Source organism: Scomber japonicus, chromosome 15 (genome assembly GCF_027409825.1).
Source record: "Scomber japonicus isolate fScoJap1 chromosome 15, fScoJap1.pri, whole genome shotgun sequence".
NCBI classification, from domain to species: domain Eukaryota; kingdom Metazoa; phylum Chordata; class Actinopteri; order Scombriformes; family Scombridae; genus Scomber; species Scomber japonicus.
This window is the reverse complement of record NC_070592.1, coordinates 17565010-17585862: the sequence shown is the minus strand read 5'-3', so window position 1 is coordinate 17585862 and position 20853 is coordinate 17565010. Positions and strand designations below refer to the sequence as shown.

The following is a 20853-nucleotide window of genomic DNA, read 5'->3' as shown; positions in this document are numbered from 1 at the left end:
CACACAAACTGGAGAGTGACGTGATGTTATGCGACGTTTATGAGCCGAGAGATACTGACCAGTGAAGACATCTCACTGTCAACGATTTGTGGCTTGGACAAGCAAGGACAGATGAGCTGAGGTAGAGAGGGATAGAAAAAAACATGGAGAGAGCAGCTGATGATATAAAAAGCCAGGTGGTATACAGAAAAAGCTTAGGAGCAAAGGAAAATGTGATGAAGAGTGTCTGATAGGAAGGGGGAAAAAAAGGGATAGGAGATTGCTGGAAAAATGAAGTGAAATATGGTGAGTTTTTTAAAGAGTTGAGTTGATAGGAACTCGAGAAGACAGATTAGATGGAGAGAAGAGAGGGGAAAATGGAGAGAGGTGGAGTGATGGATGCAGGCAGGGGACCAGCAGCTCTCTGCCAACATCTCCATGCATCCTTCCAGACATCACACTGCGCTGCCATCTGCCTCCCTGCCACACACACACACACACACACACAGAGGAGATATGCGAAATCATTAGCGTCTCCTGACACTGAATAAATATCTGGGGATGAAATCTGTCTGTGGAGAAATCACCTGTGGGGAAATATGATTGGATGAGATCACGACCTCACTGGAACATAATTTGAATGCCATCTAAATGGGATCTGCCCCCAATGCTCAAAAGGTCAAAAGGCGTCCGATTAGTCGGATGGGACGACTTACTCCCTGATTGGGTGAAAGGAGTAACAACGGCAGGTGAACTGCTGCTCCCTCTCTGAGCTGCAGGACTGCCCTCTTCTGGCTGGTTTACAAATCTCCAGTTTGATACACACGGAAAACACGCACAGATTCAACATTTAAGACAAATTCTGGCTGGCAGTTGTTCTTTTTAATCGCATTAGAGCTGAGGAATAAAAATAAACACAAATAGCATGAGAGTGCAGCACACAGAGTGTTTCGGTTAACCACTTACAGAGTCTTATTTATACATATATATACTGTATATATAATAGAACCATATCGCTCACTTTTACAGCCTCTGATTGTATCACAGAAATATACCAACATTCCCTGGGTGAGAGAGAAAAGAGCAAAAAGAGAAAGAGAGAAGAACTCTCAACAGTCATCATCTACATTAGAAAACCTACAAGCCATTCGTTTTTATAGGTTTATACATCAGCGAGGCATCAGTATTCATTACAAAAATAGGAATATCGTTGATAAAGAAGCACTGGGGGTTGATTGGGTGGTGGGGGTGAGGTTGAGGATGTGGCTGTGCCCTCTCATCAGTGGTGTGATTAGTAATGACCACTCGTCCACCCACCCAACACACACACACACACACACACACACACACCCAAACCAGGTAAACAAGAGAGATATCCTGGGATTCAGTGCGCCTCCATGAGTCTTATACAGCAGTCTAGCCCAGACTAAGAGTCAGTTATCAAAGGAAACCAGTTAGGGTTCAAATTAAACAATAAACAAAACCTTTAGAAAATGAGTACATAAAAAAATAACCTTACAGGCTAAAAGGAGGTTAGTGCATCAATGAAATTTGAGATAGTGTAAGAAAAGTGCCGTTATAATCCAGAAAAGATGAGCTAAGATGAAAGGGTAGGGTGAGATGGAAAGGAGGTGAAAGAATAAAGGATGGCAAAGTAATAAAAGGTTTCAGAGAGAAGTGCAAAACAGCTCTGCAGTCACCCATCACTGGGGTTTCAATTGCTGCTATTAGTTAGAGAAAAAAATAAAAGAAAGGATGATGAAGTGTTATTGCTGGGGCTATTCTTTATTTGGTGTTAACATGTGAGAGGAGGAAAAAGGGATGGAGTGAAGAGTTATTGCTGAGGGTAATAGGGTTGATGCTGGGGTGGCTGCTGGGGGTACCCAGGATAGGGCTGTCCGCCCGGGGGGGCTGCTGGGTATCCTCCTTGTCCTGGAGTCCCCTGGTAGGGCATATAGGGCATGTTGGGCATGTTGTACTGGCCGTAAGCAGCATAGGGATTGTAGCCCATAGGCATCTGGAAGTACCTGCATGGAGAGCACAAAAGAGAAATGTGTGAGTGACTTTAATTTTTTCAACTGGCACATGATAAAAGATTAGTTTGTTATTTTGGAAACACCGTTTTTCACTTTGTTGCACAAGGTTCAATGAGAAGATTGATACCACTGTCATCTCTGTGTGCTAACTACAGTATGGAAACAACAGACATTAATGAAGTAACTCCAACCAGCTAAAACCTGTTGTTTTTACACTTCAGGTTATGTTGAAATATTCCTTTAATTCAACACGAAACAAGTAATTTCTCGCTGATATAGAACAGACATTTTAATTTTGCTTGCATACAACACAACGCTTCTATAAAAAAAGGAGCAGTGCAAAGTAATCATGATACAAGTAATCCTCAGACAATCTGTCCACATGACATCATGATACAAAGTTATGTGGGTCAAACTCTACTAAGAAATGGAAACTCACCCTGGGTAGCCCTGGTAGGTGGGATACGGAGGTCCCTGAGCCTGGGTAGGTGGGGCCACAGGTGGTGGGTTGCTGCTGGGTGGGCCAGTGGGTGGCGCATTAGCAGGCATGGTGGAGGCTGCCTGTGGGGTAACAGCGGGTGGAGGGGGTCTGGCTGGGGGCTGGGGCTTTGCCTGGGGCTGCTGCTGGGCTTGTTGAGGCGGCTGCTGTTGGAAGGCGGAGAGAGACAGATCAGTGAGCAACCAACAACATTACATCAATGTTTTTTTTGCTTTGTGACTGGCTGCTTACAAATACAGTCCTGGGTGCAGGGGTGGGGCCGGCAGCGGGGGCCGCTGGGGTGCTCTGATAGGCGGGGACATTGAAGGATGGCGCACTGGGCTCTCTGGCGATACTCTGCTGCAGCTCTCTGGAAACAAGGATTCAAACATTACACCAAGTTCCTCTGCTGCTGTGTTTCTTTCATTTTCATGTATTTAGACCCCTGTAGGTCACATCTCATCTTCCTCTGCTGCTCAGGGGGCCTCAACCAAACAACCAGTCATCCATCACAATCTAAATATCACATTCTTACACAGCAACACATCTTGAAACTAATGCTGGAGTTGAGTGATAAAACATTAAGATTAGACAACAAACTAGAAACAAATCTGCAAGACAAACTGCTGATTGTCCTACTTTTACCTCCCACAAAACATACAAAAACAATTAAACACAGAAAAGAGGATTTCTTTTAATAACCAGACATACTTAAGTAGTTCATCCCGCTCTGTCTTGCGAGCAAAAACGATGTCGCTGCATTTGTTCTGGAACTTAAGCAGGATTTCTGTCAAGTCGTTGTAGAACTAAGGAGCGAGAAACAAAAAGGGGGACAAAAATAAATCACCGTGCTTGCAAACCACCTTGGTGCACAAAAAAACAAACAAAACAAATAGAAGTTGGAAGTTTTCTGACAACATATGCATTACTTCGGTACAGCACAGTGCTGAGTGAGTACCTTGGTGCCTTCGCGCAGGTTGCTGCTGATCTCGACGTAACTGTCATGGGCTGAAGCCAGCTTCTTCAGGACTTCCTCCCTCTGGTTGGTCTCTGTGTTGGACTGCTTCAGACTGCTGAACTCCTGGTGAGACGTCTGGAAGAAGACAATGAAGAGCTTAACCTCTGACACCTCTTATAGGTATATTTATGCATAAGAGGAAACTATAACATATGAGTGTGCATGAATATATCTGTGCAAGACACTACTGGCAAAATATAAAGTTTTAATTATTGTGCAAACCAGGTTTTACTCACTCTTTGAACTTTAACACCATCTAATGTGTTAACTGCTCTCATGTGACTTTTGTTAGATAAAGTCAGTAAGTCATTTATCCAACGAGCAAATACGCACATGACCTTGTTAATTAGTCTCTTTCAAAACCCGTCTATCTTTCTGCACCATTAATATTCATAATCTTCCCAAACTTTACCTGAACTTGTCCCAGCAGATCTTCCTGCATGCGGAGGCTAGTCTGTACCCGCTGGTTGTAGGCACCGTACAACTGGTCGAGCTGGGAGAGTGACAGCTGCTCCTCGTTGATGGCCCCATCCTGGGCGAGCGCCGTCAGGAAGGTGGTGGACATGTCAAAGGTCACGGCCTTGACCTCTCCCTCCAGACTCTCCCTCTCCTTCTTAATCTCATCCAGCTGTGCCAGCTGGGCACGCAGCACGTTCACTACCTGTGTGAAGATGGGAACAGGTCAGAGAGGTTTGTTCTGGAGACTGACATGCATGCACACACACACACATACACACACACACACACACCCTTAATTGTATAACCTACAATATACTCCACACCTTTTCATTTTTCACTTTACCATGGCTGCAGTATAGCTGAAGACATGTGCACTTCTGTCTCACTCCTCAACAGTTTTGCTTGCTTGGTTATTTAAGTTCCCCAGTGAAACACAATGCAAAGTCAGCAAACCAAATGAAAAATGGAGCTACCGTGGGGAGGAGGGACATAAAGCACAATGTCCACTGGGTTTTTCTGTACAGCTGGAGTTTATGTTTATATGGCACACGAAATATCTTGACGCTTAGCCTCAATGCGAAAACTAACCATAACAATAAAGTTTTATATTAACTGGCCAGTAATGAAGATATTATGTCAACAACTCCAGGAGACAAACCTCGCTGCCCTGCAGTGTCTTGGTGGGGTTGGCGGAGGGGATGGCGGCATTGAGCTCATTCTCTGGTTTACATAGCAGGGCGATCATGTCACAGTGGGTGCTGTAGCGTTCTTTTACCACCTGGTCGGCCTGCACTGCCTTGTCTAAAATGTTGCGGAAGTTAGCACCCTCTGTGGGAAAGGAAGGAGACGAAGATGAGAAGAAGAAAGAGACGGGGAACATTGTGAAAATTACTGTGATGTGATAAATTAAATGATCAAAAACAATGACGAATTAAGGAAAATAATCACGTTTTCATAGTGTGCGTACCTGCGCGAAGCGGCTTGTACAGGTCTCCAGATGGGGTTCTGTTCCAGCGCTGGTTGAACTTGGTTCTCAGCTCGTTGTCGGTCGTCTCCTCATCATCCAGCATCTTCAGAGACTAATGGGACGGACACATACAAGTATATTGAAGGCACTCAACAGACAGTAAATACACTTTTATTAGAAATGAATAGCTTTAGCCGTGTTGGTGTATATGATCTTCCTTTTGAAGACCTTCAGGGTACAATTACTCATTGTTTTCTGTTATCTACATTAGTTTGGTCCACAGAGCTCAAGCTAATGTCGTCCAATTACTTGTTGATGTGTGATGAACAGTTAACAACCCAAAAATATATAATTTACAATGGGAAGAAGAGCAGCACAATCTTAAACCAGAGAAGCTTGAAACAGCCAATACTAAATAACAAATACCCAGTAATCAAACTTTTTGTTATAATCTATAATTAAAAAGTCATGATTAAAAAATATGTAATATATGATATCCAGAAACTAGCTGTTAAATAATATATGGTCTGCTTTTGGACATCAGATATATAATTTTCTCTTTTGTTCTTTTCAGTTTCAGTTATGGTTCTTTGTCTTTTTACATCAGGACCGACTACTTTTTTTAGGGGGGGGGGGGGTTGGGACATTTTGGTTTTCTACTCTGCCAACACACTTGGAAGCAGATTGTGTTTAATGTTTTTAGTCCCGTCTGTTTTGTTTGTTTCTCAGCAAGATGTCTAAAAAAATGGTTTGGCTGAAGTTGGTAGACAGACAGTCCTTGGCCCAAAGATCACTGGATTAGATTTCAGTGAAGATCCTGATCTGGGATTTCCGCCATTAGGGATGATTATGAATTTTTGGTATTCATGTGTTGGTTGCAGTAAAAAAAAAAAAAGTCAAAATATTCAGGACATCCAAGTCAGCTGCTAAACAGCATTAGACTCATATGCTAATTTGTCAAGAAAGAAAAGCCATATGACCAACAAGCTGTTACAGAGTTTGTGGTTCTGCAAGTCCCTTCAATTACTTCTTTGAGCAGCTTTAGGATACGATTTAGCGGTAAAGTCAGAGGTTACAGTAATGTCGGTACAGGCAGTGGTTAAACCAATGGATATATGATCTGTATGTGTAGTAACACATCCATCATTAAGTGTGTTTCTGTCCATCTCAATCCACCACTGACCTCATCCAGGATCTCTCTGTTGCGGGTCAGTAGCTCTGGCAGGTCTCTGATTAGCTGCTCAATGGTCTGCAGTCCTCCTAGTTGCACAACGGATCGGGCCTTCTCAGCAATGGATTGTGGGATAGAGTCTCCGGACAGATCCTCCAGAGCAGCTGGCAGGTTCAGGGATGCCAAAACCCTGAATACAACACCAAGTCATCTGTTTAATAGTATGATCTCTCCACAGAGAGAGACACAAGAACTCATGGTCTGCACACTGGAAGACTATTACACAGCTGCATATAGAAACACAACAGTGTACCCGTTGCAGAGATTGGTGGCCTCCCTCATCGTTCCCACCAGTCTGTTAACTGTCTCAGTTTTCCTCTGTGTGTAGATGCCCATGGACTGCTGCACCGCCATGGGAACCATCTTCTCAAACAAGTCTGAAGAGACAAGAACAACATGACTTGTTGGTTTGTAACACAGATAAAATCCCATCAACAGTAACTGATTCTGTTAAAAAAAATAATATTTAGGTCATACTGTTTAATAATGGGTGATTCTGGGATGGCGTTAAAAAAAAAAGAACCAACAACTTAAATGGAAGACATTAACTGGATGGCTGCTGTCTTTCATTCAATGTTCTCAGCTCACAGGTCATTTTTACAATGATAAGGTTGTTTGTCATACAACAGCTGATGATAGGAAAACATAGATTAGGTATTAGATGTGTGTAAAATTGATTTAATGTACTGATGAAGTTGTTGCACATATGTTTTGTTAGCTATACATTTATGTAATATTTCTGAAGAAATAGCAACTATGTTACTACAAATTATCACATGACATTTAAGTTTGGAAAACTACCCTGAAGAAGACAATCTGACAAGTAAGCCCACTGCATGCAAACACTGGCTAGACGTGCTCAGGTCTTGAAGAATGCAGGTTTTGAATGTCTCTTTTAAGCTCTTCTTTTCATTCCTCACACGACTGTCACTTTCCGCGTGTTCACCCAAGTACGACATGAATGAATGTTTTTGAGGAGAACCTGTCTGTGTACTCTTAGGCGATCAGTGAAGCAGCCAGGAGATGTGACTGCAGACTTAAAAGTCTCCAACTGTCTTGACATTCAGAAATTGTGTTGAGAGTCTGTGTATCGTACCTGTGAATTTTTGGCTGATTGGAGGCGTGATGACAGTAGCTTTGACCAGCGCCGCCTTGCCGATATGCTCTAAGTCCTTGACCTCAGGCACACGATCGTGGTAGATAAAGTCATTGTCTTTTTTAGCTGCAGTGAGGGCACGATTGATCTTGTCACTCAGGTCCTTAACGCTAACGTACTCATCGTAACGAGACGCCACCGTCTTCACCAGCTCTGCTGCATGCTGGAGGGATCAACAGAAAGAAAAAAGTTAGTTAGAAAGTCAATTCATCTTGCATTAGAGATATGTACTTATTCTACTGATGATAAATTGGTAGCCCCGTCACTTGAAGATGGGATAGATGAATCGTTCTTACTATCTGACAGTTTGGGACAGAAGTCATGTACCTGCAGGCGAGCGATCTCCTCTCCGAAGCGCTTCTTCTGCTTGGCCAGGACGCTCTGGTGGAGCTCGGCGTTGGCCTGCATGATGCAGTGCTTGGCCGCCAGCACCGGAAGAACTTCCTGAAAATAAAAATACTGACCAGGGAGAGGCAACCACAGAGCAACACGCAGACACGCAAACAGATATATACACGCACACGCACGATGGCAAGGCAAACCATAAAATGGCAGACACACACCAGCGAGGTCAAATCAGGGGTGACATCATGAAAGCCAAATCACGTGCAGGCGCAAGCAGTCAGAGGTGTGCAAAAACAACACAAGTGTGCGCACGCACACACACACATACACACGCACAACCAATGCCAATACCACCACCAACACGACGAGGGATGCAGAAAGAAAGGAGGACAACGAGAGAGAAAACAGAACAGGCCATGAGTGTTTAACCTCTCAGAAAAAGCTGCTACACCTTCATCAAACGTCCCACAGCCGTGTGTGTGTGTGTGTGTGTGTGTGTGTGTGTGTGTGTGTGTGTGTGTGAGAGAGAGAGAGAAGGTGAATGTCTATGTTTGACTTTGATTTCAAGTAATAACATGACACAGAGATGTTTGTCCGTGTAGAGCTGTTATCAGTGGGGAGATGCTTGTGTATATTTATGATGAGAATGTGAGACCAAGACTGAGTTGCACCAGTTATCCATAAATTCAACCCTAGAGTTTGTGTGTTAAGTCGGGTTGCACCATTAAAACTTCAGGAATCTCTTCAACTTTAGTCATTTGGTTGCTAATATTTACAGTTTTCAAAAGTAACAATTTCAAGAGGCCATACCATGTATTAAAACTACCTGACAAATCTTCTTAAAAGTAGGTGTTTCTATTATTTATTCATGTCAAAAAACAGTGAAAAAAAGCTCACTTTCTCAGAGCCTGCAGGAATGTTTTCCAAAACATTTAAATGACAAAAAAAAAGAGATTGAAATGAATGATCTAATTCATAGAAAAGCACTGAATCCTCTTATTTACAAAGATGGAAAAAGAAAAGTTTTTACCATAAAAATCTAAATAGTTATTGAACTTTGAGTCAGTTAACTAGCCAGTTAATTGTCAGCTCTGATATGCATCCATGGAGAAATGTGTGTGTCAGAGCAGGTGATGTAGTTTTCAATCAAAGTGAAAGTAAGGTTATTAAGAATTATTTTGTCATGTAGTCTATAGTTTTTGGAAATTTAAAAAGGTATATTCATGGTTCATTCATTCATACTTTTGTGAAATTTCATCATTAAAGAGCATTTTTTCCAACATGCCAGATCAGGTGTATCAACTACATCCCACATTACCTCTAACATCTCACCAGGCAGTTAGCAGATATTTAGTAAAAGAGACACTCTTTGTTTGGTGAAACCCGTTTTAATACAATGATGCTTAAATCTCACCTTTGTGAACACTTACATTATGACTCTGAACTTACAAACAGCTGGTGCAACTGACTCCAGAGGTTAAAGTGACTTATTTCCTGCTAATTAATCTTAAGCTATGTGTGTGTGTCACAATGTTAGACAGATCAGTAAGTGTTTCAGATACCCATGATTAGATGATAAGAAACCAACCACAATGCAACAAAGTCAAACTGCAGTTAAGTAGTAACCAACCAATCAGAGTGAAAACAGGATGGAAATGGACCGATGAGGACAGAGAAAGGTTGTGATGTGGACAGTCTCACAACCTGAGCATCACTCTTCAGGCTGTTGGTCTGTCACTTAGCGTCTGAGAAGCTAAGCTGTGGTTTAGGACGGGTCCAGTTTAAGTTAAGCTGAAACTTCACGGCCAATCATAATAGTCTGTGTGACTGTCTGACTTCTGTTAGTAGATTAAAAAAGTCTCATTTTTACTTTTTATAATTTGATCATAGTTTGTGAAATTAACCAAAATGTATGACGTGTAGGCATCAATTGTGGACACTGAACTTCCTTGACATCAATTCTATTAATCGATTAATTGTTGCAACTTGAAAAGTGACATAACTTTAATAACCATAACCTCAAACAATCCTGAGTTGTCCTGGAAATAAATCTGTTTTACCCTAAATTCCGTTTCCCGTTCTCTGTAGCAATAATCAGTATGCTAAAATATTTCTGCTGTGTATCCCGTTATAGGTTGTTATCTTTGCCTTCATCTCCTCTTTCTTTGATTATTACAGTCCATTATCAGACCAGCCGATGATTTGCAGAATACAGCAGCAAGGTCACATCCCTCCATCCCTTCAGCTGGATTACACTGACTACCTGTAGAGTTCATTTTAAGATATTAAAGTGACTCTTACCTTTCTTGCATTTTACACAGCACTTATAAAAAACTTGAACAGCAACAACCCCTCCTCCCTCCTATGACCCACCCCTGCACTATAGTTATATAGATATAGTTTTCTTTTCCCCCCGTGGGAGTGGCTGGAGATGGAAGCCGTCATTGTCAGTCACTACTGTCTGTTTACAGCTAACTCTGTGGATCATGGATGTATTATAATGCCGTGGATCCACAACAGACTCTCTTCCGGGTGGGGGTGCGCGTGCGATTACGTAATGTGGAAGGGGAAAACAGGCAGGTTGCTCGGCCAATACTATCATTCGGGCTGAATGATATGATTGGTCAGAGTTTTCACAGAATATTATTAGAATGGAATAATGATGAGTTTCTATGCCTGGTGGATCTCTCTAACATTTTAGAGTATCATTACCTTATTAATAGCATTTTAACCTAAACAAAAAAATATGTAAAAATGTAACAAAAGTCAGGGTAGCTTTAAAGTTACTTAAAGTCCTCCATAGATATACTTTACATCGAGGTCCTTCAAGTCTGGCAACTAAATGCTGTTAAAAATTCCACATTCTGTCATTTTATAATTTAGGCTGCCTCTGAAATAGTTTTATATTGACAGCTCTAAATAAATGATTGTCAAAATTGCTCAGCTTTGATTATTTCCAGGATGGTTGCATGTATTTAATATTGCACTTACACTTGTTGCTGTATAACAGAGTAATACAGACCTTCCTTTAAATCATGATGACCTCTAGTGACACTTAAGTGATTTCTACAGGACATTTAGGCTCAGACCGACCACAGGCAAAGTTTAAACCTCAGCGTCTAAGGACACAACAGTTGGGTTTAAGACATGGTGTGATTTTGTTATAGAAGAAACAGATTTAAACCCGCCCCAAAACCTTCAGCTGCAGTGAAGCTAATGACAGAGCAACAGCACCTTCAAGTCGATTTCCCACAATTGCACGCATACAAAAACGCACACGTTAAATCATACAGAATTCAAACTCTGTATGCATCTTTCAGCACACTTGACACATGGCTGACTGTGAATGTGTTTGTTGCCGTTTTGTGTAGTAGTTTTCAGGTTAGTGTGTAACTCGCTGTGTCCTTCACATACCTTGGGAAGGTTGTCTTTGTACTGGCACTGCTTGAAGGCGTCGCCGTAGAAATCTGCTGCCTGATTGGCCAGCTTTGCAATGACGGCATCTTTCATCTTATCTATTGGGTGAAAAAGGCGCTTTCAAAGTCATGCAGGAAGCGAAGAATACACATCAAAATAACAAGAAGTTATGAGAAGTAGTGTTTTTACACACCACACATAACAAAATGAACAGGCTTTCTGCAGTTTGCTGACATTTGGTCAAATATTCAAACACATCAGATGCTACATAACAGCAGAGATTCATCTAATTAAGTGTAACAACAGGTTTACAATAAAAAAAGTCATTCTCTCAGCAGAAAATATAGGTCTACTTTTTTTTTTTAAATGAGTACTGTTTTGTTTAAGAAGTAACTCTTAAAACAGAACTGGGACAGCAGCTGCGAGCAACCTGGATCAAAAACTGCCAACTGCCGTCACTACAAATTAATCTAGCAGCAAAGGTGAGTGTGTAATTAAAGTGTCAGTTTATTTTAAGTACAGTTACCTACTTCCTTTACATCTGCAAGACCAAATGTCCCAAAACACTCAAACATGTCCGACACATTACTGAGCAAAAGACTAATTAGCCCGTGTGTGTGTGAAGACATAACAAAATATAAAACAGAGATAAATCATAGTGATAGTGTACTGAAAAGTCTGGACTTGAACTGTTTGGGTGATTTTCCTCCGGTACCTGAGGTGGCTTTAAGGAAGAAGACCTCCTGAGCCTGAGCCAGCATGATGAGGCTCAGGGTGCCGACAGTCTCGGGGGAGATGTCCATGGTGGGCTCTCTGTTCAGAGCTGACAGCACTGTGTCCTTGATGTGGCCGAATGCTCCGCTGGCCAGCTGGATAGACAGAGTTAGTTAAAGAGACGTTAGGCACTTGTACAGAGATTGATTTTTTTTTTTTACATAACCTGAATTTTGACTATTTGAAAACAGCTTTCCAGCCCTCACTGAACATTCCTGACCATCAATGTCCACTGAGTTTAGCTGCTGGAGACTTTCCGCTACTATTCTAACTGGTGAGCCGATGTCCACTGGATTTTCTATTTCTCTGCACCACAATCTTTATGAGGCCTGCTGAAGCTTGTAAATGTATATAAGTTCCTCTTTTCACTGACAATAAAATAAAATACTAATGATGCATGTTTGATCTTTACATAAACCTCTGGTCGAACGTTTTACACCACCATGATTTTTCCAGCTTTTATTGAAATGTACGTAGTGTCTAAAACAAGATAAGAAAATAACTTGAATCTTTTGTTCAACTAAATTAAATACAGCTTTTAGATAAAACAGCTAAACATACAGCCTTCCTACAATGGAAATCAAATGTTGTTCTTCCCAACACTTCCTTCTATCCAGTTCACCTCTAATCTGAAGTAGCCTGGAGGGATGTTTTGGGTCATTATCTTGCTCCAGGATGAACCCAGAGTGTACTGCATGGCTCTGTAAAATGCTGTGGTGGCCTTTTAGGTCCAGGGTGACAGTCACTCTGTGTAAGTCACCAAGTCTGGATCCATCATACTTTGTCATCCCTGTTTTTATGAAGATAGATGGTTTGGAAGGAATCAACTAAACTTGGGACCTATAGGAAATGTTTAAAGCTTTGTTTAATTCCATTACTGCAGAAAAGCAACAGGCTGTTAATCCATTACTTGATGCCCAAAAATTGTAAATCATTTTTCAGTTTTTGGGAACCTAAACAGTTTTTGGCCTCTGGTAGTTTAAACATAACTATGTAGCATTTATTCACTAGACTTGAACTGCTTGAATATAAAAACTGGAAAAACTGGTCTAAAACTTTTTACTGGTCAAACAAGTTTTTCTTGTTTGTTTGTTTCTCTGATGTCTGCGATGCAGGAGAATGAATGATATGATTTTCCTTCCGTGAAATACTAAATACAGGTAATACAGGTGCTAAATAAAGATAAGATGGCAAGCTGCGTAGAGTAAATCAAGCAATTAAAAGTACCTGTCGTCACATCAGTAATAAATGAGCTGCACATGTGTATTCAGTATATGTGAAGAATAACACCTCCAAACAACACTGAAAAATGTCTAAACCTTGACAGATGTGAAATCCAGGGTAGTGACTGAGCTGTTACTGCAGGACTGTGAGGTAGTACCCCCACCTGATAGTATTTGGCTGAAGTCTTCAGTCCTTCATCGTTGTCCAGGTTCTGCTCTGAAGCAATCTGACTGGCCAGTGCTGCTGCGTTGAACAACACACACGTCTTCTCGTAGCCCAAACTGGCCAAAGCTACGACACACAAGGGTAAAGAAAATCTTATTGAGAGGGATCTGAACTTTAGAGCTATTTAGGTTCTTTTCAGGGACAACTTGAACTATGGAATAATACTCTTTCCCAGGATTACAGAGTTTGTGGCATTAAAGATTGGTTTGAATTTCTTTCCCACAGCTAGAAAGTGAAGGCAGCATGTACAGAGGACAGAGTGACATCTATCTTTCACCACTCGGATACGATGTTGAATATCGCCTGCTTTCTTTCATTGTTGATGCAGCTGTTTGTGTGGGGTTGGAATTTGTCTCCTGTCAACATTTTCTACTGTTTAATGCTACATTTTTCTCGCCCAGAGTACACTGGAAAAAAATTGCACTGTCATGAGCTCCCACAAATCAGCGCAGAGGACAAACGGTTAAAGTGTGAACAGAATGAATGTGAAGACACAACAAGCAGTCACTAATAGCAATCTTAAGAAGTTTGATTTTTCTTTCACGTGGATTTGAGACATTTTATAGCACATCTGTTAATACCTTACTGAGCATGACACATACTTGTTCTCTCTCATCCATTGACATTTCTGCTGTGGCTCAGTAAAACTATTTGTGCTATGAAATTCGTCAGGCCTGTTTCTGGACACAAAGTAAAAAAGGGAGCTATTAGGAGAGTGTGTAAGATGCTGCACTTACCGAGCTTGACTGAGCCACCAAACAGCGATCCTTTATCAAAGGCATCCTTCCATGTGAAGGTTAGGCAGAGCTGTGTAAAAAAAAAAGAGACGCTTTGTGTTAAAGTTCTTTAAGTTCAGGAACTAAGTCAAATCCACAAACGTGTGTGCTGTCCAATCAATTACCTGGTTTTCTGAAAAGGGAAACTTAGGCTCCACAGCACACAATTGGTCGTAGTATCTGAAAAAAAGAAAGATTTGACAGGCTTGAAACTGTGTTTTCTTATGAGAGCAAACCCTAAAAACACTTGCTCCAATTGTTTAAAGGTTTGGTTAAAGTTTGTTTAGGTCATAATCTTTATTGACAACAGAGATTATTTAATATAGGTTCAATAAACAACAAGAGAAAAGGCTGAACAGCAAATCATAGTTGAGAAACTCTGTTAAGAGGTAGTGATTATTATGACATAACTGCATATCAGTGGTTTGAGGAAGCTATTATTTCAGAGACACTTGACAATGAGTCAGGAAAAAAATATCAGGACAGGCCAGCAAACAGGCCACACACACACACACAGACAGACAGACACAGACACAGACACACACACACACACACACACACACACACAGACACAGTCCTCAGCTCTTCATCCTTATCAGTGATGTGGAAAAGTCTATTATTAGAAATGACAACATGCAAAGGGGCCGGTTAGGGAATCCCCTGATACCAGTTCATCAACCTTGCTTTTCCTGTGACAGAAGACTGAAGTACAAACATGCATGTAAACAAAGATTGGCTTCATATGAAAAACTACGCTCATATATCACAGTTCACCACCAACTAACATTGAGGGACAAAGGACGCAGAGGAAAGCTGAGATGAGGTGTGCCTTCGGCTAAATGTCCTAAACAAAACAATGGTTCCCATGGCGACACAATAGCTGTGTGTCTGCGCGACCGTGAAAAGGATAGGGCCCGTCGCCCTGGCTACCTGGCACATGGCTAACAGGCGACATGAAGAGAGCCAAGGAGTGAGAGTTAGCACTGGCAACTCATTCTGCACAGACATGCTAGCTCTCACAGCTCTCCTAAACCATCACAAGCGTCCACAAGCACTAATTCTACACAAAACAGCTCTAGTCTCTATAAATATGTAAGACAATAACTTTGAATATAATTGAACTGAAGTAGTGATTTAAAAACAGACAAATGTTTCAGATTCAAAGAGAAATCTTCAGTTTTCAGTCATTTTTAAACTTTTGTCCAATGTTGAAACTGTTGACAACGGGAAAATCTGACGTCTCCTGTTTCAGTAGTTGTGATTATTAACCACTAACGTGCAACATTTATCACAGGTAGTGTGTTTTGGAAAATCATCACAGTCAATCTATTGTGCTAAAGCCAAGCAAATGCCTTTGATTGCTCAATGTTTGGCTGCCTCTCTATCAGCAGCTTGTGTCTAATGAGACTTTGCAGGACACTTCCACTTTGCACTGTGGACAGAAAGTAGCTCACAGTGGAGAACAGCAAATCTGCAAACGCACACTTGGCAATCACTTAACCTGGACAATCCCTGTGCATTGAATGACTGATGAGTCATTGAGAACAAAGACTAAAATGAGAGCGTGAGCAAAGTCCACCCGTATACTGTATGTGACCTCTGAGGAGAGCACGCTGGCTAATAATAGGTGGCACAGCACTGGTATGGTTTTCTTAAGTGACTTTACAGATAGAGAGCAGGCTAACTCAGTTCAGGCCTATGTGACAATGAAGGCTGAATAACTACATAAGAGTGAGTAAATACAGGATTTGGGACAGAGAGGAACTTCATTTCATCCCATTTCCATCACAGTTCCTCTATGCAAAGTGACTGGCACTGTGACAATCTTTAGCTCTTTACATTATGTGAATAAATCAGCAATGTTTTACACAGCCAGGGCAGTCAGCCTTGAACATAAAATCGGGTGAGAGACTACATTATGGTCTCCTCTTCAGCTTTTATCTCCATGTGTTTTTCTGGCTTCTGATTCTCAAACACACACTTGTCATCATATATCATGTTATCTGTGGTTTCTGATATGAAAAGCAGTGGTTCTCTTCCCCTGGATGTCAGATCATGTGGCTGCCAGTGAACTGTAGGCTTCGGCTGTGTGTGTAGACCTGAATGTGAAATCTGACTGACAGGAGAGCTCACTCTGCTTTCTCACTGTGCTGTGTGGACATATAAGTAATGTAACTGTCTGAATTAGTCTGTGAGCAGATTTTTAAGCTGATAATTCTGGGCATATACAAAACAAATTCCTATTAATGTTATTATATTAAGCTCGGGATCAGGATGAGATAACCAATGATCAGTCTTCCATTAAAAAACTGGTGCTGATTGATTGATTGTTGGTTCTGGAGGATGACCGTTAGACTCATTCATCCCATTTTTCACACATATTATAAATCCATTATAGTTTTGTTATAATATTCCATACTGTATTTCTGTAATTGTCCTTTCTTGTTTTTATCCTGTACACACAATTTCTGTCTGTCCTAGGAGAACGATCCCTCCTGATCATTCAAATTGAGGGTCTAAGGACACAGGATGTCAATGATAAATAAATAAAGACAGGATGTTGTTTCGCAGTACGGGTATTAAACCCCCTTGAGACAGATTTGTAGTAATGGGCTATACAAATACAATTGACTTGACTAATCCAGGTTTTAAATCAATATGGATGTTTGTTTTAAGTGAGCCTATGTTTAATGTGTGTTTCCCCTGTAGTCGATACATATTAAATTGGACGCTGAAACTTAAAATTAAAAGCTAAACCACAAACTTTGAGTCAGTTCAATGACCATGGCTAATGATCATACATAACTCGTCTAACATGGCTTACTTTATCTCATAAAGACCTGACAATTACGTTAAACAACTTAACAAGCACTGTTTGGATTATGTACCGAAGTAAACTCTGCATAAATGAAGCATGAGTCAGTTATGATGATGAGAAATGCCTTGTAGCTCCCAATGTTAGCAGCTAAAAGCTAACACATCTGGGTGCGGCAAATACCGAGCAAACTCAGCGCCACATATAAAGACGGTTGTCACGGGTGTTATTAACATGGCAGACGATTCGTGTGTGTTATAAAAGATGTTTTTTTCACCTGAGCAACACCTCCAAGGAGCTCTCGTGTTTGTCCAGCGGCCTTCCCAGCGCGTTCTTGCGGAGCTTGTTCAGCTCTTCCACGGAACGGATATATTCTGCCTGCTCCTCGCCAGCTGGATACGTGGCTGTGACAAACTTCGACAGCGGTTTCACCAGATCCACCTCGGAGGACTTTTTTAATGGGACTGAAATAAACGTCGCCATTTCGGCCCGTAAAGAAACGATATATATTCAATCAGAAGAAACCTCGATCTGCGACCAACGAACACAAACAACAGCCAGCGACTCACTTCCTGGTGGAACGTCAAATTACGTCATGGAGGACGGAGCCGCGCACCGCGCAGGCGCAGTATCGTTTGAATGAGAAACTACAAGTGGGCTACTGTTGTGGTAGTAAGATGACAATACTAATAATACCACTGCTATTATTATTATTACTACTACTACTACTACTACTACTACTTATAATAATAACACAGCCTTGGGGTTGTATGCCTCTACCAGCCAGTTAGGTTTCAGTTTCAAGGTGGGCACCATAGACTGTAAGGTGGGTACCCAAGATCATTGTCACCAATTCAGTATCTGACCATGTGTGAAATACGATGACCATATCCCATTCTGTTCCTGAGTTATGGTGTTGAATAAAGTGCTTTTGGAGAATATTATACTGTCACAGTAAGATTAACCTTTGACCTTTTGAACATAAAATGTCATTAGTCAATTTTATTCAATTAGACTATTGTGCTAAACTTTGTCATTATTAATGACTGAATTCTTGAGTTATGGCCAAAAATGTGACAGTGACCTTAACCATTGACTACCTAATTCAAATCTATTCATCCTACAGTTCATCTTAACTTCTACATCAGTTCATCCCTAGCATGGAGGCATAATAATAAGAGTTGAGATGAAAAATAATTTTCAGTACATGGCTCTGGTTTGCTTTAAGTTGTACCCAAATACTCAGTAATATTCTTAGAGACCTGCCGTACTGCTCAGATTTAGATAAACTAAGATTATAAAATACATGCAGCCAAATTATGTATAATCATGACATTATGAAATACATTTTATTAATCAATCACGTTACGATTAAGTAGTGTTTGTTTCATGTGAACAGTTTTACTAATGTGTTTCTTGCAAATGATGAAATGATGCAGCAGGACACCGGAGAAAGTTATGAAATCATTTATTCCCTGCACATGTGGTTGTGTACATCTCCAACATGTGCACATGAGAAGCATCATCATTGACATTAGGCTGTACATGAACAGTGGTCACCTCTCCTGCTCGCTCACTCCCTCACGCACACGCACGCTTACACACACTCTGTCACACAGCAAGACAGATGATTGGTCAGGCCCTCAGGAGACCAGAACTGCTTGCTGGAGTTCGCCTGACTTGGCATCACATCCACTCTATTCTCACTAGATTTTGAGTCCAACAGATTACTGTGCTGCGGGACTCATGTCCTTGTAAACACCACGAGAGCTACAGTCCCGGCTCTGGTGTGTGGTGAGACAAACACACAGATGCTTTTTAGTCTCAACATTCTTTTTTTTAAAGTTTTTTTTTAAAAATTTGTTCTCCTTGTCATAGGCGGATAAGAAGAGGGTGTGGCTGTAGGACTACTGACTACACATCAAGCTTGAGTTTTGTGATTTTTCAGTGCAGGCTTGGTCTCTAACATCTGGAAAAAGAAGGAGGGGTTACACTCATCAAGACCCAAATTATCCCTCTCTTCCCCATCTTCCACATGTTCTTTACTTAATGGCAAGCTAAACACAGTTTCATCATACCAACAGGAAAAAGTTCATGACGAGTACTGACATAATCAAGTCTTCTTTGCAAGAACGAAAAATGATACACATGCACACACACGCACATACACACACTTTCTGAAACTTGGAGGGCGTGCAGTGCACACAAACATACGTACTGTGTGCACTTCAAAATTGCCAGACACTGTGTACCAAAAAATTAAGGTGTGGGGGGGGGGGGGGTCGACTAAACTAACAGCAACTCCCAGGACCTGTGTGAGGTTTCCTGTCATTTTTCAAAAGGTGAGGGCACTCAAAACACTTGATCTGTACTTCCTGTGTTCGGCTAAAACACAAGATTCTGGAGATGGACGTGGAGCTGCCATGATTTTCTAGTCTACAGGATAAGACAATTGAAACCAGGCTGTCATGCTGGTCACGTCGTTTCTCATAAAGCAGATTCTGGCATAGGAGGGTTCAGGACTTTGTACATGCGGCGCACAAGCAACTCCACTAGATGAGGATTTAATTTGCCATCTGATCAATTCTCAGAATGCTTCTAATGACCAAGATGTACAGAGCCAACAAGGCTTTTTCCCCCTAAAAATGCCTATCAATCGGAAACCATTTGGTCCACATTATAGTAGGTTTTTGGATAGGCATTACTGCTCTGCGTGTCGGTCTTCTAACACAAGCTCGCTCGCTGTGTTTCTGCACATACGTGGCAAAAATCCCACACTCCTTTAAACCAGTGTTTCAAAGGAAGTACAGAAAGCAGAGGAGTCAAAGACGAGGCGTGTGCGTGCTCCTTGTGTTTGTCTGAAGGTGATTAAAACAGCTTTAAAAAAAAAAAAAAGCCAATATGGCACCAAAAACAAGTAATTTCAATGAGAGCAATAGAAAACGCTCACCCATAAATAGAAGCATCAACTAAAAAAAAATAAAAGCGCAGGCCAAACAGGACGTACTTTAAAATAGAGTGTGTGTGACATCGTGTCGATGTAGAGGGACAGACAGATATGGCTGGAAATCTAAAATCGCATCGGATGATTCTACGGGACACGAGTGAATGAAATTTGTCCATCTGATAAATTCCAATAAAAGAAAACAAAAAATAAAATTTTGAATGGCGGAGACAGCATCAATAAATGACGCCACCTCCACAAATTTAGCCTGGATATTTTCAGGGGGTTACCAAGCTGAGCGGATCAATAAAAGGTTAATTAAGACAACCCCCTTGAGAATGTTAAACAAGCAGAGTAAGTTGGGTTTCTCATTTTAAGCAGGTTAGTATGTTGAGATTGCATGCTGTTCAGCAGTAAAGGTTATCAAATACTGGCCTAGTGCTGGTTGTGTGCGTTGTGTAAGGAGGGGCAACGAGCAATAAGGTAAACTCTGCTTTCTCTCCTTCTCCTGCAAGCCAGAACATCTCTTCCCCTCTCTCCCGTAGCCTCCCCTCCCTTCTCCACACAGAACCATATAAAAAAGACAAAAAAAAACAAAATCAAAATACATAGAACATTTGTATCTTTCCCCTAAACCCCTGCACCTCCCAGTCTCTCCTCTTTAACTAGTCTCCTCCGTTAATAGTGTTTTCAATATGAAACAGTGGACACACCCATGTCAGATTCTAACATTTACATGGCTTAGCGCAGTCTCTCTGCTTTCCATTCGGCAATCATTGAGAGAGAGAGAGAGAGAGGAGAGAGAGAGAGAGAGAGAGAGAGAGAGAGAGAGAGAGAGAGAGAGAGAGAGAGGAGAGAGAGAGAGAGAGAGAGAGAGAGAGAGAGAGAGAGAGAGAGAGAGAGAGAGGAGAGAGAGAGAGAGAGAGGAGGAGAGGAGAGACGAGAAGAGAGAGAGAGAGAGAGAGAGAGAGAGAGAGAGAGAGAGAGAGAGAGAGAGAGAGAGGCAGGC

At 41.4% G+C, this 20853-nt stretch overlaps 1 protein-coding gene across 3 annotated transcripts; it reads right to left on the bottom strand.

Annotated features, from left to right (window-relative positions):
* Positions 1-846: 846 nt before the first annotated feature.
* pdcd6ip (programmed cell death 6 interacting protein) lies at positions 847-17469 on the bottom strand. Of its 3 annotated transcripts, none has more exons than XM_053334867.1 (18): positions 17178-17469; positions 14211-14265; positions 14047-14116; positions 13248-13375; positions 11802-11955; positions 11084-11184; positions 7652-7783; positions 7265-7487; positions 6422-6545; positions 6121-6298; positions 4938-5049; positions 4629-4798; positions 3924-4172; positions 3452-3586; positions 3205-3299; positions 2746-2863; positions 2455-2663; positions 847-2006 (listed from the first exon to the last, which is right to left on the bottom strand). In XM_053334867.1, exons 1-18 carry the CDS (start codon positions 17381-17383, stop codon positions 1814-1816), a joined length of 2652 nt encoding a protein of 883 aa, XP_053190842.1. In that variant the 5' UTR covers positions 17384-17469; the 3' UTR covers positions 847-1813. The 3 variants fall into 3 exon arrangements, with proteins under 3 accessions (XP_053190842.1, XP_053190843.1, XP_053190844.1); XM_053334868.1 differs by having other exon boundaries at positions 2455-2660; XM_053334869.1 differs by having other exon boundaries at positions 7652-7768.
* Between the last annotated feature and the right edge of the window lie 3384 nt (positions 17470-20853).